Source organism: Lissotriton vulgaris, chromosome 1_1 (assembly GCF_964263255.1).
Source record: "Lissotriton vulgaris chromosome 1_1, aLisVul1.2, whole genome shotgun sequence".
Taxonomy (NCBI): domain Eukaryota; kingdom Metazoa; phylum Chordata; class Amphibia; order Caudata; family Salamandridae; genus Lissotriton; species Lissotriton vulgaris.
In genome coordinates, this window is record NC_141685.1 from 973,313,131 (window position 1) to 973,338,330 (window position 25,200).

The following is a 25,200-nucleotide window of genomic DNA, read 5'->3' on the forward strand; positions in this document are numbered from 1 at the left end:
CTTTTGAAGAAGAGATCCAAGGATTCTTGCTTAAAGCTAGACCAGATAGCACTTCTCTTTTCAGCTGCAAAAAAGTTTGTACCACAAGGTCTTAGTGTAGACTCCTTTTGGCTTTCATTATTACAGTATTGGATTCTCACATGTGCAGAGGGATTGAATTCTAGATATGCATCTATTCATTTAAACTCGCAGTGCCAGCTGTGGCAGAGATTTGTGAATATAGAAAAACAAAACAAGAGAAAGGCATGTGGGTCATAGTTTAAAGACCCATGTGACAATAAGTACATTATTGCACCACATGGCGGAAACTAGTGGTTTTTGGCGCCAGACAGCGAGGTTCTCTGATGTGCTGACAATGGAATGGCAATGAGTAATGCAAACACTGAAAGTGTTGCACGTGTTTAAAGTTTTTAAAGCCTAGTCAAATCATAGTGAAAACAAAAAACATCCTCAACAAATCGAGTCTAAACAAGTTTAGCAACTGAAGCAAGTTATTCATTGCAAAAATCAATACAATATGAAAAATAGTTAGTGTTGAGCATTTAATTTTTTTCTAAAGCATAGCCATATCACAATTTTAAACTCAAAATTCAAGGCAAAACCTGAAATAACGCTCATGAATACAGAGCAACGTTCATGAACCTATATTTATTGTCACGAACATATAAAGTTAGCAAAAAAGAAGTGCACAGTTATTTCTGTAGAAAAGCCATCCAACACTAGGAAAAAAGGGTTTGTACAGAGTTGCATATATGTTCATTGAAGAACATGGAAGCCAGTTATTGATGAGAAGGATGGCCAGCCATTGGTGGCAGATCGATGGCCTTCTAATGGAGAGATAAGTCAAGACATTGGAAAGTAGGAAATAGACCTACAGTTAAAGAGCAAGGATACAGTGGCTAACCAATGGAGAGCAAGATGACTGGCCAACAGGCAATATCATGATAGTTAATAGAGAAAAGATGACTCATGGGTGACCTTATATTGCAGTGTTATAAAACATATGTGTAGGAAAGAAGTTGACCTCAAAAGCTGGCGTATGTATTGGCCACGAAGATGAGAACTGCATGAAAGACATTTACTTTAGGAGGAAGAAGCTCACAGAAGAGAAGTGGGACATAGATTTAAATAATAACTTAATCATTAGTAAAGAGGCTGGCATGAGGGCGCTGCAGTCCTTTGCCTCATGATGCAATGATGTTGCAATCTTCTTCTCTTTATTGTTGCTACAGGCTTTCACATAAATATTATGTTTGTCTTGCTTCCTCTGTGCTAATTCTAGGAAAATCACCATTTAGAAACAATTAATTCAAATTGAGCTTATTTACAGTGGTCAGTCAGTAGATCTGGTGTTGCTCCACCCTGCTGGACCTCTGATAAACATTTATCTGTTTCTTTTATTGGACTGTTTCCAGCCAACAATTCCAGTTTTCTGCTGCAGGCCACTAATCCTCCATTGCAAATACAAGTCCCTAAGAGCAGAGGCTCACATTTCATATAGATACAGTAGAGCTTTATACGCACACCAGCTGCCACCCGAGGACCTCTGTGCTGTGTTTATGTTCATGTAGTACCATGGATAACTAGGGTTAGATAGGTTTGCTTTTAACCATACATCTGAACGGGGTGAGTGTGGCACCAGATGCCAGATCATGCCAACATATTTTTCTGTGTCCCAGAACATTGATTTTAGTCACTCTACACCAGTAGTAGCTGGTGTGCTGGACGAGCGGCGGGGCTGGTGGGCAGGGTTTGTGCTTGGAGGAAGGATTGGGGGACTTACCTGCAGCTGGCCATGCTGCACTCTTCTGTTCCTCTTCTTGAAGGCAAAGGCTCCTCGAATTCCCTGTGGCCCATCCTGAATCTGCTCTCACACATGAGAGCAGCTTCAGGATTGGCTGAGTGCCCTTGATTTGTGCTCCAGGACAGAGTGGGAGTCTGTGTCTGCCTCTCCAACCTAGCTGCGTTGGAGAGACCTTTCACTGCGCATGGCGGTTGGCCGACTTGAGACGGCAGGCCAAACCGTCATGCACTGTGAAGGGAGTGCACCTACCACTCCCCTCAGTGCCTGTCACCCCCTGGCTCTGCCCCAAGACTTGACAGGAAAGAAAAAATAAAACAAGTGTTTATTATCGCTTTATTTTTCCTTTCCTGCATTTTGGGGGGGGGTCGCTCCTCCACAATGGCAGAGAAGCTGCCGCTGCATACCCCTTGCATACAAATATTCAGTCAGTAACAGTAGCAATTCAGTGTGTCTGAGCCAGGGTGGCGAATGAGCATTATCTAGAAATCATGGCCCTATCATGTGAAAAAGATGTCTCTGCTTTAGCCTACAATTAGTGCTTTGTACAGTGCAGTAGTGGCTTCATGGCAGATATACTCATAATTGCAGGTAGCTCCCAACTCAGGTTTTAATGGAATAATATGGAACTTGGTATGATGACAATGCCACAATTGTGGCCGTAAACTCCCCACTGAAGATGATCGAGATCTACCTCTGAAATGGGGAATACCAATCCGTATACCTCGATGTCAGCTGGTTGCAATAGCTTCCTGCTTATGATCTAGATAAGCTTAAAAGTCAAATAATAAGAGGTGTAGCTTAATTCTATGGTAGTTGCTTGGACAGTAAATTCTTTCTCCACCTCCTTGCAAAATAGCACCACTGTCTTGTTTATTTAGTTTTCCAGCAGATGTTTTTGGGTTGTCCTTATGCTTGTAATTTGGATTCCCACCATTCCTGGTGTATATGTAATTTGTTGAGCCAGCACTTCATGTTCCTGTCCCCTGCTAATGGTCGTCTTTTGCTTGTTCCGTACATAGGTCCAACGTTGCAGTGGAGATTGGGAAGAGTTTGAAGTCTGTCATTGTGTGGTCTTGTAACAGTAAGTCTTACTTTCCATTGTTATGATGCTTGTAGGCCCTCATTGATCTTCTGATTGCGGTCACATGCTTACAAGTGTCTCATCTTAAATGAAAATCTTTAGACCTGTCTTCTCTTATTTTTTTAGTGCATAACTTGTGCTAGTATCTAATGCTAAATGGGATTGATTCTTCATTTTAGAATTGTTTACGGTCCTTCTCCTGTCGGACAATGGCCATTTGAAGTGATTTTCAAGATATATAAACATGTACAAATGGTTCCTACAAAATTAATTTAAAGAAAATTAAAATACATCTGACCCAGTTTCTGCCTGTAAAGAAATCAATGTTTAAACAAGTGGAAGCAGCAACCAATTCCCTAGACTAAATTGTATTTTAGTCTATAAAAACAACAAGAGGGACGAAGTGCTCAGAGTGAATACACACATGTGAAAAGAAGTAGCAGCATTGTATGTACAAGAGGACGCAGTTGCTTATATATCAATGTAGGCCACATTTGGCAATCAGTCTGTCCACATAATATTCACTGCTTTCTTAGTCTTATTGAAGAAGACGATGAAGGTTCAAGCTAGAGATTAGTTTAGTTAGCAGGTCATCCTTGGATAGTGGTCCATTTGGAAACACTAGGCAATTATTGTGTGAAGGGTATAAAAAAGATGACTAATGACTTACAGCCCGTGGTTATCAGATGTAGCCAAAATATACTGCTATCAAGTGCGAAAACACACTGCCATAGGCCACTAGTCCTTAAGTGAGCTGAAAAAATATTAATTGGGCCAATATAGGAAGAAAGTGATTTGAAAGGTGTTAGAAAACTACCACCATGGAAAGCATTTCATGAAAAGGGAAGTGGGCAGTTCATCTTAATGAAAACTAAAATCAAGAACTAATAACCGTAGTTCACCAAAAACAAATGAAAAAATATGCTTGTAAGAAGCAGCGGCTCCTCCGCTACGGCAGAGGAGCGTCGCCCCACTGCTTTTGTGCTGTACAAAGTAAAGGAAATATAAAATGATAATAACTTTGACTTATTTTCATTTTATGTTTCCTTTGCGGTTTTTCGGGCTTCTCTGCACTTGGAGCAGGGCAGGGGAAGACTGGTTTGCCCACTCCTAAGTGTGCAATGACTGTTTGGTCGGCCCTCTCGGGCCTCTCAAAACAGTCATGCACACTTTCCCTGTTCGCCATGCAGGCTGCATTACAGCCTGCACGGAGAACATGCCCAGGCCCCCATTCCCTGGTTGAGCGTCGAACCAGGACGCTCAAAACAAATCAAAATGCTGCGTTGTGATTGATCAGGGGAGCCTGGGTGCTTACAAATCACAAGACTGTATTGCAGTGTTGTGATTGGTCACAGGAGCCTGGTTGTTCTTCTTGGCTTCCTGTTTCTCGAGTCGCACGAGGAGAACAGGACGCGGGATCCGGCAGCAAGGTAAGTGTATATTTTTTTATTTGCATTGCGCAGCTCGCCACCCGTGAGTCATGCCGGCCGCTACTGCTAGTAAGGCTAGGAAAAATTGTGATGAAAGTCTATCTCAATAAATGAAGACTATTTCGATAAAGAACATAAACCTAATAAAGAGCAAGGATTGTAACCCATGAATTTGCTGCAACTTGTGGAACAAAGTTAGAAATGAAAAATTGAGATTTCCGGGCTTTTAATTAAAATGACTTGTAAGGCTAATTTAGTAAAACAGACCATTAGGATAAATTATTATTTTTTATGGTAAAAGAAATACTAGTTCCAAAATCGAATTGAAAGAAAGCAACTACCTTCTACAGACAGGTCATTGTAATAATAGAAATGTCACAAAGTTACAAACATATTTGGGCATCAGGAATAATGTGCAACTTGTATTTTCTGGTATTCCCTAGATCTGTACTACAAAGCGTAAGGATGTGGCAAACAGTTCTAGCAACAAATGATGCTCCAGTGTAAAAAATGTCATGGAATAGAGATGGTTATTTTAGGGATACATGCTTCCTTCACGTAACCAAATGCACCAGATGGCCTTCTAGCTGTAGGGTTCAACACACCAGTGTAATGCGATTCAGCATTGCTACAGAGGGATACAGTATATCGTTTAGAAACCCTTCCGCTTGTATCCACTGAATTCTATCCCTCTTTATAGTTTGTCCTTTTTTGATAGATTCGCATTGCAGGATTCATGGCCTTCTTGTTTGATCATCATTGTTTTCATGTCGCATTCTCGTTCTTTTTTTTTTTTTTTTTTTACTTTATTGATTTAAATCATAGTCATACAGTACATGATTGGACAACATAGTACATATTCTTAGCCATATGATCCTGCAAAACATTAATCATGGGTGCACCTTCCACATCCTCCACATGTTTCTCCTGTCTACGCATCTCCATTTCAACAGTAGGTGACATACAAAGATCTCCCCTGTATTTATTCCACTTTGACCACTTTATGTCCCATTTCTTGGGGCATCCCCGAGCCTTGTATACCTCTGTCTCCGCCAGCATACATCTATCCATTTCTGTAACCCACAGGGTGATACGATGCGGGTTTACACTCCCCCATCCCTTAGCCAATTCTCTCTTTACTAGCGTGTATCCCAGCATAGTGAATTGTTGCTCGACTTCAGTCAGGTCCAAGGCCTCCCAGATATTTAATATTCCCAACTGTGGGGTCAGTTCAATAGCTTTCCCCAGGGCAGTGCACATATGAGTCGTGGCCCCCTCCCACAAGGGACGTACCATGGGGCAGGACCACAACGTGTGATAGAACATGGCTTTCTGGTCACAACTACTTAGACAGCGATCATTGGGCCTAGACCCTATCCTAGCTAGAACAGTCCCTGCCATGTATGATCGGTGGAGTATTCTAAGCTGAATCAGTCTAAATCTCGGGGTGATTGCCGCATCATGTGGGGACATTAGGGCCGACTGCCAGTCTTCGTCCTCTATAGGTCCTAAGTCGCTTTGCCAGCACTCCCTAAGCTTCGGGAAATCGCCTGGCAGGTTATTACTCAGCTTCTTGTATGTCAAAGATATTGCCTTTGAGTCAAGCAAACAATCCTCTAGAGGTGACAACTCCGGTATGTCTTTGGGAGATGGGAACGCTGTCTGTAGCGCATGCCTGATTTGTATGTATCTGTGCATTTCTCTCTGTGTCAGCTGATACTGCTTCTGGAGCTCACTAAAGGTCAGTATTGCCCCCTTTTTAACCAAATCCCTCACTGTCGACACTCCGATCAGTTCCCATTTATCAAATCCCGGCTGGTAGCCCAGCATTCCCAGTTTTGGAGTAAACCACAGTGGTGTGGCTAGCAAGAGAGTGCCTGTCCAACCCAACTGAGGTAACTATACAGCAGATTTCTAGTGTGTGTTTGTTCGGTCAGAAGAACTTCCCCTTATATTTCCTACCTGTGGCATACAAGGCCCCAGGTATCCAGAACAGTCAGTTTGGTATCTATCGAGAGAGTACGCCGGGTCATCTGGGGGGGTGGTATATCCAGTGATTGACGGTCACCAGTTGGGCCGCCCAGTAGTATCGCTGTATATCAGGGAGGGCGATGCCCCCATCATACCAGCTTTTCGTCAGTTTCTGCCTTGCAATCCTAGGGGCCCTACCATCCCATAGCAGCATGCAGACCTCTCCATTAACAGCTGTGAAGTACGAGTCCGGGACTCTTTGAGGAAAATTTTGTAGCACATAGAGAAAGCGAGGAAGAAGCCAGCATTTTGAAAAGTGCCGCCCTCCCCATCAGTGTCAAGTTTAAGGTCCGCCAGTGCTTCACGTCCGCTTGAAATCTAGCCAAAGGCAGGGCCAGGTTAGAACTGTAAAAGCATGCTGGGTCCGAAGTGATAAAAATCCCCAAGTAGCGAAAACCTTCCATGGCGACCGTTATCGCACAGTCTGTCGGGAGGCGAGGCACATCGCCTCTCAGCATAAACAACACTGACTTGTGTTAATTAAGTGCATACCCCGAATATTTACCAAAATTCGTAAAAACATCCAGTACCACCCTGATCGATCTGTATGGGGATGCTAGATAGAGCAGAATGTCGTCTGCATATAGTGAATGCGGTCTTCAACTCCGGTTACCCAGCGCGTTCCACGCACCATCATGTCTCTACGCACCCAGGCCGCTAGTGGCTCCAGTATGAGAGCAAAGATTAGCGGGGATAGCGTGCATCCCTGCCTCGTTGCTCTGCGCAACACGAATGTTCTTGAGGTAAACCCATTTACTCTCACCTGTCGCAGCACTCCTGTATATAGAAGCTTCACCCAGGCTACATATTTAGGCCCTAGCCCCGTTCTCCGTAGCACTTCAAATAGGTATGGCCATTCTATGGAGTCAAACGCCATAGAGGCGTCGAGGGATAGCACCGCTGCGTCTTCTTCAATGTATTGTCTACGGGCCATCACGTTGTGTAGACTGCGCAGGTTGAGGGCCGTATTGCGCCCGGCATGAAATCGGATTGGTCTGGGTGGGCCATTGAGGAGATAACTGTCGCCAATCTATTAGCCAGGACTTTTGCCAATACCTTAGTCTCTACATTGATCAACAAGATTGGCTTATAGGAGCTACAGTTCTCTGGTGGCTTACCCTTTTTGTGAATGACTACAATGGTGGCCACCCGTTAATCCCACAGTAGCATGCCCCTCTCTAGCCCCTCTTCATACATGGCTTTTAAATACGGTATGGTCAGAGAGGCAGTTGCCTTCAAAAATTCCACTGGGATGCCATTTGGCCCAATCTCCTTTCCTGATTTAAGCTGACCCAGGGCCCTACCTATTTCTTCATTTGATAGGTCTTGCTCCAATGTGTCCCTATCTGCCTCCGAGAGGCTTGGCACATTGCTGTCCATAAGAAGCTGGCAAGGGTCCTCCGCTGTATAGTGTGTAGAGGGGGAGTACACCGGTTCATACATCAGCCAATTTTCCGCTATATCCCTCGGGTGTATCACTGTTTCACCTTCCAGTGTTGTCAACGTATGCACCCAGTTGGAGCCCTGCTCCCGCCGCTCCAGCCACGCCAGCATCTTGCCTGCTCTGTCCCCAAGCTCATATATTCTATTTTGAGTTGCACGCTGCTTAGCCACCATCTGTTCCCTGGTTTTTATCTTATTCTCATCTTATTTTAGGAGAAGCCTATGACTTATGTCAGGCGAGGGATCCTGTGAGTGTTCACGTTCTAGCTCAAGAAGATCAGATTCTATTTTGGTCAGGAGTTCTTGTTTTTCCGCAATATAACCCGTCTTTAACAACCGAGCTTGACCTTTGAGCACCACTTTGAATGCTTCCCAAAGTGTTTGTGTGGAATCGACAGAGCCCATGTTTTCAGTAAAATAATTTTCTGTGTGAGTGTGGAGTTCTAACCTTTTATCTGGAATGTGCAGGAGCCAGGGGTTGATGACTATAGTGGAGCGAGGTTGGCGATCTCAGAGCGTATATTCCATCCAGATCTGGGAATGATCTGAGATCCCTCTTGACAAGACCCTATATTGGGCGAAGTTGCCTATATCGGACATGTGTGTAAGAAAATTGTCTGTGTTAGAGGCTCCGGTGGGCGCTGGAAAAGAAAGTGAACAATTTATCAGTGGGATGAAGTATGCGTCCCACGTCCATGAGGTCAATAGATGTTTCTTTTGACCTTGGGGGGTGACAAAATACGGTATTGTCCAGGGTCATAATATAGTTCCCCCGCCGACCCCCCCCTCCTCTCCCCCCCCCTATCCCCCCCCATGATCAGTGTACCTTCCTGAAGTCCCGTCAACTTGGTACCCAGGTCTTCCAGTGCCGACTTGCCCATAACTGGCGGTAGATAAACAGATATTACATTAATACCCTTCCTGTCCCATTGGGCCTCAACTCCCGCGAACCGCCCCCGTGTCAGCCCATACTTTTTTAGCGATTAGGGGCGTTGTTTTTTTCACTAATACAGCTGTACACCTTGAGCCCGTGGTGTAGTCTGCGTGTACCAGGAGTTTGTATCCCCACCTGGTAAGGGCCTTGGGCTTTTGACCTACTAAATGTGTTTCCTGCACAGGACCACATCAGGCGAGTGCCTCTTCAGGTATTGTTGGACTATCCCCCTGTTTATCTTGTCACCCATCCCATTCACGTTCCAGGACATTATAGCCAGGGATCGTTTACTATCCTGCCCCATATTTGTGTACCACTTCCCATTGCCATAGTCGGATCATAGCTGCGTAAGAGAGAACATACATCTGCTTTCCCCACAATTGTCGTCCATCATTCAGCATAACTACATTACATCGTTGATATATTGCAATACGTCCCATTTTGATGAGCTTTCTCATGTTTAAGTCGCTAACAAGGATCATTGACCTAATCACCATATAAATAAACAAATTACCCTTGAAACATCTCCCATCCCCTCCCCCCTCCACCTCCTCCCCCCTGCTCGTGGATTCAAAACTACCCACCCCCAAACTTGGCAGAGTGCTTCTCTCCCCCCCCCCACCTAAGATGCTGAAAGAACTTGGGGCAGAGTGATTCCCCCCTCCCGTCCATTCACATCATAATAACTGGAAATGTTGCCATCCACATTGAATTATTGGAGTCCCTCCCCATCATGAGGCTGAAAGATCAACATATTATGTCATAACCTTAGAAACAACCTGCCGGCCAGTTTCATAACATTGGGTATAATCCCCCCGGTCCCACTACTTGCACTTTTATGCCACATGTGGGTTTGCCAGATTTATCGCACATGTCCATCAGTCCTGTTCCACGAGGTGACTGTTCTTTTCTGCTGAGCCATCACGATCCTCCTCCACTCGGACTTCTCAACGCTGGCCTGGTTTGCCCAGTCGCTCTATCCTCCTACCCCCCACTGTGCTCCAGCCATCCATTCACTCCCAGACCGCCTCTGGGCAGTCAAAAAACCAGGACTTGCCATCGGATTCGACTCTCAACCTCGCGGGAATGAGCATTGCGTAGTCTCTAAATTCCTTTTTCACAGCCTGATAGCTGCGACGCTGAGCCTGACCCTTGGCTGTGAAGTCAGGAAAAAAGGCCACTTGGTAGTTGTCTATCTGCGGGGGGATTGGAGCGCGCTGTCTGTAAAATAATGCCTCTATCCCTGTTGTTGAAAACCTGTGCAATAATGGGCCTTGGGGGTGTCCCAGGTTTCGGCCTACCCGCCAGCACCCTGTGAGCTCTCTCGATAGAAAAATAGCTGGACAGAGTCTTGGGTTTGAGGTGCTTTGTGATAAGGTCTTCAACATATAGGTCCGCAGCTGGCCCCTCCGTTTCTTCTGGTACCCCCAAAATACGAATGATATTAAGGCGGGCCCGGCCTCCGTAGTCAATGAGTTGCTGCGACATCCTCTTCTGCTTCTTCTGCATCTCAAGCATTTAGGATTGCAATTCGGATGTGTCTGTCTGCAGGGCGCTAGTGACTATTTTGAGTTCCTTGACCTTCTCGTCCATCTTGCGGAAATCTGCTCTAATAAGTGAGACCTCTATGTTAACTGAATCCACTGATGTACGCACCCCATTAATGGCCGCCATGACGTTGTGCAGGGTGGGCTCCTGGTCTTGCACGGGTGCCGCCACGCCACCATCCTTATCTGATTTTGGGGAGTCACCATTCTCTTTGGACTTAGACCATGCAAATTTCGCTCTTTGTTTCTGGAGGTTGCCCCTGAGGCCCTTCCCTTATGTCGCCATGCCGGAGTGCTACCAGTCGTTGCCCGGGGCGAGAGCAGTTGCGGGGGTCAAAACAGAATATACTCCTCCCAAAGCCGTCTCCTCGGTTCCCCCTCGCCTAAAGCCGTCAGCGGTGGGGGCTGCCGCAACTGCCGCACCGCCCAGTAACGCAATCCGGGTAGACTGTCACGTATCCTGGTTCTAGTCCCCTCTTCTCTGTCCTATCGGTAGTCCCAGACCTAGAGCGTAGACCCCCTGCTGCCGAACATTCAATATCCCGGGAGGTGTCATGCATTTCCTCTGTAGTTGTTAGAGGTCTCCACTTTGCCCGGGGACCACACCACGCACTGTGAGAGCCACCTCGGGGACCCCTCCGGCCGCTCACACGCACCTGCTTCTAAATTGTTGGGCTAGGGATTCCAGTCGCAGGCTCCAGGTGTCCAATCACTTGTCTCAGTGGGCACAGGGAGCAGGCCAGCAAACTCTCACCCCTCCACGTCAGAGTCTCTCACGTATTCCTCACTGGTCACCTGTGGCGATGAAAGGGGGACAATAAATTGAGGGTGGGGGACCCAAACAGTAGCCCCAGGGGCGTAACAAACACCCCCGCAGACCCCGCAGTGCGGGGGGGCCTCACTCTCTAAAGTTAATGAAGGGGGCCCCCAGGGGCCCCCTCAGCTCTTCGGAGGGCTGTGAGAGAGGCCTGCGCTGAAGCAAGCCTCTCTCCCTCTGCGTCTGAAGCAGGTGCAGCCTGCTCCGAGCCCCTCGCCCCCTCCCTCTGAATGAAGAGAAACAAAGTATCAATATACATTGTTTCACTTCAGTCAGAGCCAGAGGCAGTCCCGGAAAGAGGATGGGGGCCCCAGAGACAGCAGTCTCCACTGCTCCTCTGAGGCAGCACAGAGCCCGGCCCCCACTCTCTCCTCTCCATAAACATAGCCCACCCCACAAGAAAAGAGAAGAGACAGGGAGAAGGATGGGGTGGGGGGCCCACCCACAAGAGAAGAGAAGAGACAGGGACAAGGATGGGGTGGGGGCCCACCCACCCCACAAGAGAAGAGACAGGGACAGGCCCCCATCCGAGAAGAGACAGACAAGGATGGGGTGGGGGGCCCACCCCACAAGAGAAGAGAAGAGACAGGGACAAGGATGGGGTGGGGGCCCCACCCCACAAGAGAAGAGAAGAGAAGAGACAGGGACAGGCCCCCATCCGAGAAGAGACAGGGACAAGGATGGGGTGGGGGGCCCACCCACAAGAGAACAGAAGGGACAGGGACAAGGATGGGGTGGGGGGCCCACCCCACAAGAGAAGAGAAGAGAGGGTGGGGGCCCACCCCACAAGAGAAGAGAAGAGACAGGGACAAGGATGGGGTGGGGGCTCCACCCCACAAGAGGAGAGAAGAGACAGGGACAAGGATGGGGTGGGGGCCCCAGCCCACCCCACAAGAGAAGAGTAGAGACATGGACAAGGATTGGGTGGGGGCCCCACCCCACAAGAGAAGAGAAGAGACAGGGACAAGGATGGGGTGGGGGCCCCACCCCACAAGAGAAGAGAAGAGACAGGGACAAGGACAAGAGAAGAGAAGAGACAGGGACAAGGATGGGGTGGGGGCCCCACCCCACAAGAGAAGAGAAGAGACAGGGACAAGGATGGGGTGGGGGCCCCATCCCACAAGAGAAGAGACAGGGACAGGCCCCCACCCAAGAAGAGACAGGGACAAGGATGGGCTGGGGGCCCCATCCCACAAGAGAAGAGAAGAGACAGGGACAAGGATGGGGTGGGGTGGGGGCCCCAGAGACAGCGCTCTCCACTGCTCCTCTGAGGCAGATCAGAGCCCGCCCCCACTCTCTCCTCTCCATAAGCAAAGCCCACCCCACAAGAGAAGAGAAGAGACAGGGTGGGACAAGGATGGGGTGGGGGCCTCAGAGAGCAAGAGCAGGAGACAGCACAGAGCAGTGCTCTGGACCCTGACAAGGGTGGGAGTGGGGGCCCCTAGAGAGAGCATTCTCCAGGGCAAAGCTCACATGAGAAGGGATGAGGCAGCAAAATGGTGCCCTCAGGTAAGCCCTCTTGTTAGAACACACCATGGGCATCCGCAGGAGGGAAGGAGGGGGGCCGAGAAGGGTGCAAGGCAGAGGGGAAAAGGGTGCAAGGCAGAGGGGGAGAAGGATGCAAGGTAGAGAAGGGTGCAAGGCGGAGGGGAGAAGGGTGTAAGGCAGAGGGGAGAAGGGTGCAAGGCAGAGGGGAGAAGGGTGCAAGGCAGAGGGGAGAAGGGTGCAAGGGGGAGGGGAGAAGGGTGCAAGGCAGAGAAGAGAAGGGTGCAAGGCAAAGAGGAGAAGGGTGCAAGGAAGAGAGGAGAAGGGTGCAAGGTAGAGAGGGGTGCAAGGCGGAGGGGGAGAAGGGTGCAGGGTAGAGGGGAGAAGGGTGCAAGGCAGAGAGGAGAAGGGTGTAAGACAAAGGGGAGAAGGGTGCAAGGCGGAGGGGAGAAGGGTGCAAGGCGGAGGGGAGAAGGGTGCAAGGCAGAGGGGAGAAGGGTGCAAGGCAGAGGGGATAAGGGTGCAAGGAAGGGAGGATAAGGGTGCAAGGTAGAGAAGGGTGCAAGGCGGAGGGGGAGAAGGGTGCAAGGTGGAGGGGGAGAAGGGTGCAAGGCAGAGGGGAGAAGGGTGCAAGGAAGAGAGGAGAAGGGTGCAAGGTAGAGAAGGGTGCAAGGCGGAGGGGGAGAAGGGTGCAAGGCAGAGGGGAGAAGGGTGCAAGGCAGAGAGGAGAAGGGTGCAAGCAGAGAGGAGAAGGGTGAAAGGCAAAGGGGAGAAGGGTGAAAGGCAAAGGGGAGAAGGGTGCAACGCAAAGGGGAGAAGGGTGCAAGGCAAAGGGGAGAAGGGTGCAAGGCAGAGGGGAGAAGGGTGCAAGGCAGAGGGGAGAAGGGTGCAAGGCAGAGGGGGAGAAGGGTGCAAGGCAGAGAGGAAAAGGATGCAAGGTAGAGAAGGGTGCAAGGCGGAGGGGGAGAAGGGTGCAAGGTGGAGGGGGAGAAGGGTGCAAGGCAGAGGGGAGAAGGGTGCAAGGCAGAGGGGAGAAGGGTGCAAGGCAGAGGGGAGAAGGGTGCAAGGCAGAGAGGAGAATGGTGGAAAGAAGAGAGGAGAAGGGTGCAAGGTAGAGAAGGGTGCAAGGCGGAGGGGGGAAGGGGTGCAAGGCAGAGAGGAGAAGGGTCAAAGGTAGAGAAGGGTGCAAGGCGGGGGTGGAATAGGGTGCAAGACAGAGAGGAGAAGGGTGCAAGGCAGAGGGGAGTAGGGTGCAAGGCAGAGGGGAGAAGGGTGCAAGGCAGAGGGGAGAAGGGTGCAAGGCAGAGGGGAGAAGGGTGCAAGGCAGAGGGGAGAAGGGTGCAAGGCAGAGGGGAGAAGGGTGCAAGGCAGAGGGGAGAAGGGTGCAAGGCAGAGGGAGAATGGTGCAAGGTAGAAAAGGGTGCAAGGTGGAGGTGGACTAGGGTACAAGGGGAGGAGGAGAAGGATGCAAGGGGGAGGGGGGAAATGTGCAAGAAGGAGGGCAAGAAGGGTGCAAGGCAGAGGAGAGAAGGGTGCAAGGGGGATGGTGATGAAGTTAAAAATGTGCCCCCCCTGGAAACATTTCTGCAGACAACCATGGAACGCACACTACTTTGTAAGGGAGAGTGGGGGAGAGTGGAGAGAGAAAGAGTAGAGAGAAACAGTGGAGAGAAACAGTGGAGAGAGAGAGTAGCTAGAGAGAGAGAGACAGTGGAGAGAGAGTAGACATTGGAGAGAGAGTGGAGATAGACAGTGGAGAGAAAGAGAGTGGAGAGAGAGTGGAGAGAGCATGGAGAGACACTGGAGAGAGTGGAGAGAGAGAGTGGAGAGAGAGAGAGACAGTGAAGAGAGAGACAGTGAAGAGAGAGACAGTGGAGAGAGCGAGTGGAGAGAGCGAGTGGAGAGAGCGAGTGGAGAGAGCGAGTGGAGAGAGCGAGTGGAGAGAGAGAGGGGAGAGACCGAGTGGAGAGAGATAGAGTGGAGAGAGAGAGAGAGAGTGGAGAGAGAGAGAGAGAGTGGAGAGAGAGAGAGAGAGTGGAGAGAGAGAGAGTGTGGAGAGAGAGAGAGAGTGTGGAGAGAGAGAGAGTGTGGAGAGAGAGAGAGAGAGAGAGTGGAGAGAGAGAGAGAGAGTGGAGAGAGAGAGAGTGTGGAGAGAGAGAGAGAGTGTGGAGAGAGAGAGAGTGTGGAGAGAGAGAGAGAGAGAGAGTGGAGAGAGAGAGAGTGGAGAGAGAGAGAGAGTGGGTGGAGAGAGAGAGAGTCGAGAGAGAGAGAGAGAGAGAGAGAGAGTGGAGAGAGAGAGAGAGTGGCGAGAGAGTGGAGAGTGGAGAGAGAGTGGAGAGTAGAGAGACAGTGGAGAGAGAGACAGTGGAGAGAGAGAGACAGTGGAGGGAGACAGCAGAGAGAGAGTGAGTGGAGAGAGAGTGAGTGGAGAGAGAGTGAGTGGAGAGAGAGAGAGTGGAGAGAGAGAGAGTGGAGAGAGAGTGGAGAGAGAGAGAGTGGAGAGAGAGTGGAGAGAGAGAGAGTGGAGAGAGAGAGTGGAGAGAGAGAGTGGAGAGAAAGTAGAGAGAGAAGGGGGAGAGGGTGGAGAGAGAGAGTGGAGGGAGACAGTGAAAGGAGACAGTGGAGGGAGACAGTGGAGGGAGACAGTGGAGAGAGAAAGTGGAGAGAGAGACAGCAGAGATAGAGTGGACAGAGTTGAGAGAGAGAATGGAGAGAGAGTAGAGACTGACTCAGACTGAATACTGACTGACCGAGAGACTGACTGACTGAGAAACTGACTGAGAGAGAGAGTGACTGACTGACAGAGAGAGAGAGACTGGTTGAGAGTGAGACTGACTGACTGACAGAGACTGACTAAGGTAGAGAGAAACTGACTGAGAAAGAGAGACTGAGAGAGAGAGGCAGAGACTGACTGACAGAGAGATAGACTGATTGACTGTGAGAGAGACTGACTGACTGAGAGAGACTGACTGAGAGAGACAGACTGAGAGAGACAGACTGAGAGAGACTGACTTGGAGAGAGACTGACTTGGTGAAAGACTGACTTGGAGAGAGACTGACTGAGAGAGAGACTGACTGAGAGAGAGAGAGAGAGACTGACTGACTGGGGTAAAGAGAGAATGACTGACTGAGAGAGACTGACTGACTGACTGGGAGAGAGAGAGGCTGACTGGGAGAGAGAGACTGGCTGACAGAGAGAGATTGACTGACAGAGAGAGATAGACTGACTGACAAAGACTGACAGAGAGAGAAAGAGACTGACAGACTGACAGAGAAAGAGAGACCGACTAACAGAGAGAGAGAGACTGACTGACAGAGACTGACTGAGAGAGAGAGACTCACAGAGAGAGACTGACTGACAGAGAGAGACTGACTGACTGACAGAGAGACTGACTGACAGAGAGAGAGACTGACTAAGAGAAAAACTGACAGACTCAGAGAGACTGATTGAGAGAGACTGACTGAGAGAGAGACTGACTGACAGAGAGAGATACTGAGACTGACAGAGAGAGAGAGACTGACTGACAGAGAGAGAGACTGACTAAGAGAGACTGACTGAGAGAGACTGACTGAGAGAGACTGACTGAGAGAGACTGACAGAGAGAGACTGACTGACTGACAGACAGAGAGAGAGCGAGAGACTGACTGACTGACTGAGAGAGACTGACTGAGAGAGACTGAATGACAGAGAGTAATAGACTGACTGACACAGAGAGAGACTGACTGACCGAGAGGGACTGACTGACTGACTGACAGAGAGAGACAGAGAGAGAGAGAGAGAGAGAGAGACTGACTGACTGAGAGTGACTGACTAAGAGAGACTGAATGACAGAGAGATAGACTGACTGACTGAAAGAGAGATACTGACTGACAGAGAGAGAGAGAGAGACTGTGATGGAATTGGGGTCAAAGTGTGTATGAACCTATGCAATGCCTCTCAAGATTGCTATTGTCTAATAAAAATAAAAATGTATTATCAAAATGTGCTCTTTGTAGTTACATCTGCTTTTGAAATACTGCATTGTCGCATTGTCTAATGTTTTTAAACGGAAACGAGAAGGAGCAGTGGATGCACTTTTGTCAAAACTGAACGATAAGTGGGCCCGGTGTTGTATATCATGACAGGAGTCTGCATCAGGAAACCCACCTAAAATTGGGCAAACTTCCCCGGCCTACTGATGGCAGGGGCCCTGTAAGGGATGGACCACCCCCTATGACAGCCTGCTGGCAGACTAAGCCCAACCTTTAACTCCACCATCCAGTGTTACTATTAACGGCTGCATTGGTGACAGTGGCGTAACAATCGCCCCGCATCCCCTGGAGTACGGCGGGTCGCTAGCCTCAGAGCTCTAGACTGGCACGGAGGATGGGAGGGGGGCCCCCTCCATGTAGTTTGCAGGGGGGCCCCCTCATGTTTCGTTACGCCACTGAGTAGCCCCCGCCCCCCCCCCCCCCCCCCCCACCATCATTACCAGAAAGCTTTACTGCGCCTCGGTGCCCCGTCAGCCACACCAGGGGCTGCGCAGCGATGATCAGCGCCCCAGTCGAGTCCTCCAAGTCGGAGCAGCACCTTCAGTTAATCCCCAGGTCAAGGCCACCACGGCAATGTCGCAGGCCAAAAGTCCGTAACTAGACCCCCCACAGTGCCGCCGCGGGCGCCTCGGGCATGTCGCAGCAGTCACTAGAGGCCCGCTAATGCCCCACTTGCCGTCAGTTCCTCCCAGAGCCTCGCGCCAGACGTCTCCTACCACGTCCCCTCCACACGCTACCTCACTGCGGCCGTCCACAGCAGGGGACCCTCTCTCACCACAGCTCCGCCGCACCTTGGAAGCGACCTCTGCCGCCGCTCACCGACCGCCGACACGGTCTCGTTCACAGAGGGGGCCTCCATTTGCATTCTGCCCGGGCAATCAGTTAGGGCGAAAACTCCCTCCACTAGCCCCAAACGGAGACTGAGAGACACCCGGGGGTTCCAGGGACGGGACCACACAGCTTCAGGTAAGAACATGCAGTGGATGTCACAGGATAGGGCAAAGTATGTTCCGGGAAGGTAGGAGCTCAATCAGGCAGCAGCCATTTCAGTCGGCTGCTAGCCACGCCCCTCTCATCCTGGTTCTTTGATGATTTCCACAGCCTTCCATTTGTCGTTTTGAGCATGGCTTTGTTCCAAGAAATGTACGGCTAGTGGGGCCTTTGTAACTTTGCACCGTATTTGGTTTTATGTTGGCTTATTCAAGCTTTTACCTTTAGGGCGGCTTTGCCAAAGTAAATAGGATTGCTTGAGCACCATATGTAATAGATGACCATGCTTGAATTGGAGCTAGAATGCATGTTAAGCGTATGTACTCAAGTAAGTCTACAGCTCCCAGACACAACACACTCTTAAGTTAACTGAGAGGCCAGAACTCGAAGGGGCATATTCTCTAGGAGCTGTTGCCGAGTTAATGGCACTTTATCACAGCCAAAGTGGCGATACATTTATCACAAAAAAAGTCCGCAAGTGAATGTTCACTTGTATCCTGGGTACACAGCGTCATATATGAAATCACCTTATCACAAAGTTTAGTACTGAAAAACATACGTCACTCAAATTCTTAAACAATAAAAAAATGTATATTACATAAATGTCAAATGAAGCCAATGTATGGCTTGTCTTCATCTGGTATCAAATTTACCTATTAGAGAATCAAAAAATGGAAACAATAACACAAACATGAATTTTCGTACATGGTAATTTGCTTCACAAAATACATGATTGTCTACTTTTCTTCGGCAAATGTGCCCATCCCAATGCATTTCGGGATATCACTCATCCTTTCTTCAGGGGCCACTGTAAAGATACAAACAAACCATCATACAACAAATTACTGCTACTTTAATTATTTGAACAAAAACAATAAGGTACAGGGAAGGCCAACAGCCAGTACCACCTGGATATGCTTACACATGGCAAGAAAAAGGAAAAGTGAAAAAGCTGTGAAGGGTCAACATGCAGCAGTGAAGATAAAGAAGCAAAACGAAAATGCAAAATGTGAAAATATGAAGATGTGACGATCAATGTCAAACAATTGGATAGTGAAGTAGTTGAAAATGATCAGTATTAGTGATAGAAATTGCGCTGATAAGCCACCGGATTAAACCGTTAATCAGTGCGCAATATCCCAAATTCTGAAAAGCTCGTATGTACTACAGCAACACGTTTGTAGTCCCAAACAGTATCTAAAACATAGAGAACTTACTGAATGTTGTGACAATCAAACTCCACTGTTTGCCAGTTATTCTAAGATCAAAATGCTGCCGAAGCTGTAAAAAGTAAACACACCTTTCAGTGTACTGGGGAAAAAAATGACCATGGATAAACAACCTGTTGTGCGGCCAAACCACCTGGTGCAGAAACCGAAGATTACCTCTCGAAGACGCCTTGTCAATTGGAGAACACTGCAGCCTGTGTCGAGCAGCCCAGAAAGCACAAAGTGCTATATGCACAATAGCTTGTGAAACCACCAAGGCTTCTGCAAGTAATAATGAAGGAAACCATGAATACATGTCACCATCAACCTCTCGAAATTATACAAATCGCTGATACACTCTCAGTATTCCCGTGTTGTTAACTAATATGACGTCACCTGCTGGTGTAGCAAGACTAATCAAACATGGAAAAAACCATTGACAGCACCTCTGTGAACGCAGTGAATGTGGTGACTTTGAAAGATACAAACGCACACAAACCTTAAAGTTTGCACTCAACACTGAAGATGAGTGTGTAAAAAAAAAAAACGCCTAGACGCTGACCACTCAGAATTCTAAAGGCAATGTGCGTAGAAACTTACAAACAAGCCGCTGCTGGAGCACCAACAGAGTTACCGACATCGAGACCTGAATGGCTGAAATCCGATCATGCCTTTGTTGAGCGTGCCCACTCTGCCGCACACCTTAAAAGCTACCAACAGTCTTCCGGTTGGTCCATGACTCTTGTAGGCCAATGAGATTAAAACAGGGCTAACATGTCACTGTGGCCACCTAGCGCAAACTGAGAACGCGGGCTCCATCTTTAAATGAACACCTGCAGATTACCACATCCAGTGTTCACAATGAAACCTTGTTGTGTTACAGCATACCAAGATGTAACTAATGATGAACAGATGAGGATTGTATAATAAAAGTCCCATGATCATGTCTCTCTAGTTAGGCCTTCCTACTGTAAATAACAACTAGAGGCCAATGTTACATAGCCACCAGAACACTCCACCTAGTGTATAGGTCGACAACGCTCAACCAGAAGAAGGAACTGCACAAGGTGCATACCAGCCGTAAGCAAATGACAAGTGGGGAGAGTGGTGAAAAGATGTGATAACAGCAATAAATTAAAAATAATTAAAAATAAAAAGTGGATTAAAGTATTAAAAGTATTAAGAAATTGGAATATTGCCATCTGTAGGACACATTATATAGCCTACATCTTGAAGTTAAGGTTAACAATTGTCAATATCAAGGTGATACGAACATGAGAACACCTACATTATTAAAGAAAGCACGACATATCAAGTTTGTCATTTAAGCCACCTGGGGTCATTGTCTGTAATGACTTGATCCACCACACTTCACGTTGAGTTAATACCTTCGCATTGTCCTGACCCATGTTGCAAGTCAACATTTCAAGAATCGTATATCTCAGTTGTGCAATGGAGTGTTGGTGTTCTAACCAGTGTGTCACTAAGTGTGATTTGAAATTGCGGGTTCAAATTGTACTTTTGTGTTCTTAGATTCGAACCATGATTTTACATGCGGTCTTACCTACATATAGTAAGCTACACAGGTATTTAATGCAATAGATGATGTGTGACAAATTGCAGTCTCCAGTATATCTAAGATTGATAACCTTGCCGGAATGTTGATGATTAATTGTCTTGCCCAATATAGCGTTGTTACAATTGACGCAGTTGTAACACTTGCGCATGCCAGTGTCTGTCTGTTGAATGGACTTGGTCGTATTTGTCAGTAGCCTTTTTAATGTTTCTGCTTTTTAGGTTTTGCCTAGCGGAAGCTGCGCTCTGCGCAGCTTTTCCGCGCAGGCGAAATCCTGTTGAGAACTGTAGTGTGGCTTTTGTTCGGCCCTCGTCCTTGATTGGCTGGCTCCGTAAACGGAGCCTTGCCATTGGACGAGGGGCCTGTCCGTCAATGCCGGACCAGACACGGGGGCGTTCCCGACATTCTTTGGCTTTTGCCGACGTCACGGGACGCCGGGAACGCCCCCGTGTCTGGTCCGGCATTGCCGGCACTACTGCGTCTCTTCTCCTCCGTCGCCGGCCTCCAGTCTCCTCCTCCCCGATTGCATTGCCCCGTGACTGGCCGGCCGGCCAATCCTAGCGCGGCCGGCCGGAAGTGCCCGCCCCCCCGCAGCCCGGGGAAGAAGGAGAGGAAGACGGCAAGCACTATGGCGGCGCCCGCGGGGAGACCGGAGAAGTGCCTCTCCAACCGTGAGATCCTCGGCAGTACCAGTAGAACTCTTTATTTTAGGTAAGTGCTAATACCTCTTGCCTGTTCCCGACCCCTGTGTGCCCGTACACGCCCCCCCCTCCCGCTGTCCGTGTGCCCCCCCCCCATCCATAATGCCGGCCGCGAGCTGGGCCCTGCCGGCGTATGCTGTTGCCGATAATGCACCGATGTACGTGTGTTGTGTCTATGCCACTGCTTGTTCTGTGTGCTCCCATGTGTGTGTCATTTGATCTTCAGATTGCTCGGTGTGTACCTAGTGTGTCTGTGCTGCTTGTTCCCGCGTGTGTATCAGACCTGCTGCTCTGTCCGTGTGCCTCCCCCCCGCCCCCGCCGTAATGCCGGCCGCGAGCTGGGCCCTGCCGGCGTACGCTGTTGTTGTGCTGGTGCCGATAATGCACCGATGTCCGCTCCACTGCATATGTCAGCCCTGGTCGAGCGCTAAGAGGCCCTGGGGGGTTCACACCTCACATGGGCCTCGCAGCACTTGTGTGGTGATGCGAGGCCCAGGGGAGGGGCCTGCAGTGATGGTGACTCAGACAACAAACGAGGCCCCCCATAGCTGCAGCGACAGTGTGGCTGCTGCCCCCCCATGACCCTCCCCGCAGGGTGTTAATGGTCGCCCCCACCTCCCCACACAATCTACCTTGCCCTGAGGAGTGCGAGGCCGAGCCACATCGGGCCCACAAACAGTGCATAGGGGGGGGGGGCGGCAAGTGGGGCCCTCAGCATGGACAGAAACACGTGTGAAGCAGCTGGGGTCTGTGGCCCACTGAAGGGGCCCCATGTGGATAGGGTGAACGTCGGGCCCCGGGCAGCTGCTTCATTCAGTGGAGGACGCTAAGGGGGGCCAGCCCCGCCCCCTCGTTGCGCCATAGACCCATTGCCATAGACCCATCCAAACTGGTTTAGACACTATGGTGTCCCAGAGGCCTCGAGTGCAGAAATTGACCGTCAATGTACTCTGCCCGCAAATGATATGATATTGCATCCATCTAAAAGAGGCAAGGCTTGATGGTTTGGGGGGGACATCAGACCCCAAAGGCAACTGCGCCAAATCACGGCCCCAAACTCACCTCGCGCCACAAGACTGAGTAAACTTTGTGGCACGACCAACGGACGGTGCCCGATGCCCCCAGAGGATGCCAGCTATGCCCGCAGGGGGTGACTGAGCACTGCAGGGGTCTGGGTAACACTGGTAGCGTCATCAGCGATGCCAGCCGTGCAGACAGGGGCACTGTGCAGGGTCTGGGGGGGTGGGGAGGAGGGGTGAGGGCAGCCCGGGCGATGGGCCCTTCTTTGGTAGGGGAGGGGCCGATGTGGATTGTGTCTGTGCCGCTCTGGCGCCGCCGCCGGCCCAGTGGGGGCTCGAGCGGCCTCTATTGCCTCCTTTTTACCACGGGGGGGGGTCATTCTCGGTCTCTCCCTGGACCGCCCATTAATGGATGCAGCGTGGGCAGGGGGCCTCAAACTCAGGAAAGTCAAGAAATCTTGCCTCTCTTAGACACCCCCCTTCTCTTCTTTTCATAATACTTCAAGCACCGAAGCCGTGTTTTGCGTAAAGGCGCAGGGTGCAAATGTGGGCCACTTTTATTAAGGGTGTCTGGTATCCAATACAACCCGGATTGAAAGTTGGAAAGATCTGCATACTCTGCTAAGAGAGAACATGAAAGTACATTTACAGACTCGGGGCTGCTATTGGCCAAACACAGGGTTAGGATGGGAGAGAAATCCGTCATTGCGCCGGCAGCAAACACTGGTGCGCGCATGGAAGACTGGGCCATGCTGAAGTCATGCATCCAATGCATCCATGTACACTATTGTGCGCGCATTCTTCAGTGGTCCATGCTGAAGGCATGCATCCATGTGCACTGGTGCGCACGCATGTCACTGGGCCATGCTGAAGGCATGCATCCATGTGCACTGGTGCGCGCGCATGCTTCAGTGGGGCATAGTGAATGCATGCATCCATGTACACTGGTGAGCACGCATGCGTCACTGGGCCATGCTGAAGGCATGCATCCATGTGCACTAGTGCGCACGCATGCGTCACTGGGCCATGCTAAAGCCATCCATCCATGTACACTGGTGCGCGCGCATGCTTCAGTGGGCCATAGTGAATGCATACATCCATGTACACTGGTGAGCACGCATGCGTCACTGGGCCATGCTGAAGGCATGCATCCATGTGCATTGGTGCGCACGCATGCGTCACTGGGCCATGCTAAAGGCATGCATCCATGTAGACTGGTTCTGTGTGTACCTAATGTCTGTGTGTATGTGTTGTTACTGCTTGGTCTGTGTGCACCTAGTATGTGTGTGTCTGTGTACCTTGTGTGCGCTGCTTAATTTTTTTTTGGGGGGGGGGGCGTCTGTGCTGCTGCTTGTTCGGTGAGTAACCAGTGTGTGTTTGTGTGCATGTGTTGCTGCTTGTTCTTTGAGTGCAAAGTATGTGTACCTGGCTACTACTTCTTGTGTGTGTACATAGTGTACCAAGTCACAGTGTATGTTTGTGTGTGTTCTGCTGCTGCTTGTTCTTTGTGTACCTAGAATGTATCTCTGTGGGTGTGCGTGCCTTTGGAGCTGCTTGTTCTATGTGCACCTACTGCGTGTGTGTGCCTGTACTTATGATTGTTCTATATATGTATATACTGTGCGTGTGTTGTGTCTATGCCACTGCTTGTTCTGTGTGCTCCCATGTGTGTGTGCATGTGATCTTCAGATTGCTCGGTGTGTACCTAGTGTGTCTGTGCTGCTTGTTCTCGCGTGTGTATCAGACCTGCTGCTCGTTCTTGTGTGCCTAGTGTGTGTGCCTCTGCTTGTTCTTGTGTGCCTACTGAGTGTGCTGCTGCTTTTTCTGTTAGTAACTAGTGCATGCCTCGGTGTGCGTGCTGCTCCTTGTTCTGTGTGTGTACCTCTAGAGCATGATTGACCTGCTGAATGTGATGCTCGTAGGTCTGTTTGCCTATAAGGCGTGCACTCCGTGACCGCATTGTTTCTAGGAGCTTTATAGCTCGAGAGAACTGCGGTTGCATTGTTATGCAGTGTGCATAATCTACAGTATAAGCCCCAGGGAGGGGAACACGGAGACGAAGGTCCAGGCGACCTTATCATGGTAGAAGTGGCATCGTGTCTTCTAACAGGGCTTGGGATGTGTTCTGGGGTCAATGCAAGGGAGAGCCAGAATGAGGCTTGAACGGGACTTCCAAAACACGCAGGACTTTAGAAAATTAGAGGAAGCCCCAATGCGAGGGTAACAATCCATAACACTAGAGGATGCAAAAGGAAAAAGAATACCATGCTTACCTATGGGGCTTAGGGAGTGTAATAAGCAGGGAAACTAGAGTAATGCAACAGGTTTAAAAGGGTAGCACCAATTTAAGTGGCACGGTTGACTTAATTATGTGGTAGGACAAAGCAAATTAGGTGCGAAATGAGGCACATTTTTAAACATTAATAGTTTACTATTTTTACACCTGTAAACACTGTATGGTCAGAAGCTTCGCCTCATTAATATGCGTTTAACATCTCAGTACAGCTATCAGCAATTGAAAGTGGACCTGTCTCTGAGTGACACAAGCCTGCCACTGCGCAACCTGTGGTGGCGTTTTTAGGTTTTGCCTGCAAGTGCGCACGTAGTGCGCATGCGCAGAAAAACCGTATGAGTATAATGTGGGATCGATGACCCCCCCGGCTCCCATTGGCTAGCTCCATAAATGGAGGCTAGCCATTGGAAGCCGGATCTGTCCGTCAAGGCCGGACCAGATTCGGGGGCGTTCCCGCGTTTTCTTCCCTGGGCCCTGCTATTGTAAATGACAATGCCATTTATTTATGTTAAAAAAAGAAAAAAAATAATAATGTCAAGAGCAATGCCAATAGCTCTAACTTTAACAAAGGCAAAACCATTGCATTGTAAATGCTTGTTGTGTAAGCGAACAAAGGTTCTTGATCAAATAGTCCATTGAAATCCGAGTCAAATTTAAGCTACTCCCATCTTGATTTTATAATCTTTTTGATAGTCGATGATTTCGTGGAGTATTTGGAGACGAAGACTAAACGATTCTCTCTTGACATATGACGTCATACCTTGTGAATTTTAGTAACCGCTTGGGACAACGTGGCGGAGGGGTAGCCC

The 25,200-nt window shown here is 49.4% G+C and overlaps 1 protein-coding gene across 1 annotated transcript in view; it reads left to right on the forward strand.

Moving 5' to 3' along the window:
• LOC147748318 (NXPE family member 1-like) overlaps nt 1-25,200 on the forward strand; it is a 477,620-nt gene that overhangs the window by 367,300 nt on the left and 85,120 nt on the right. Inside the window, exon 4 of the mRNA XM_086960166.1 lies at nt 2,824-2,885. Coding sequence (XP_086816292.1) covers nt 2,824-2,885 — 62 coding nt within the window. The remainder of the gene's footprint in view (nt 1-2,823; nt 2,886-25,200) is intronic.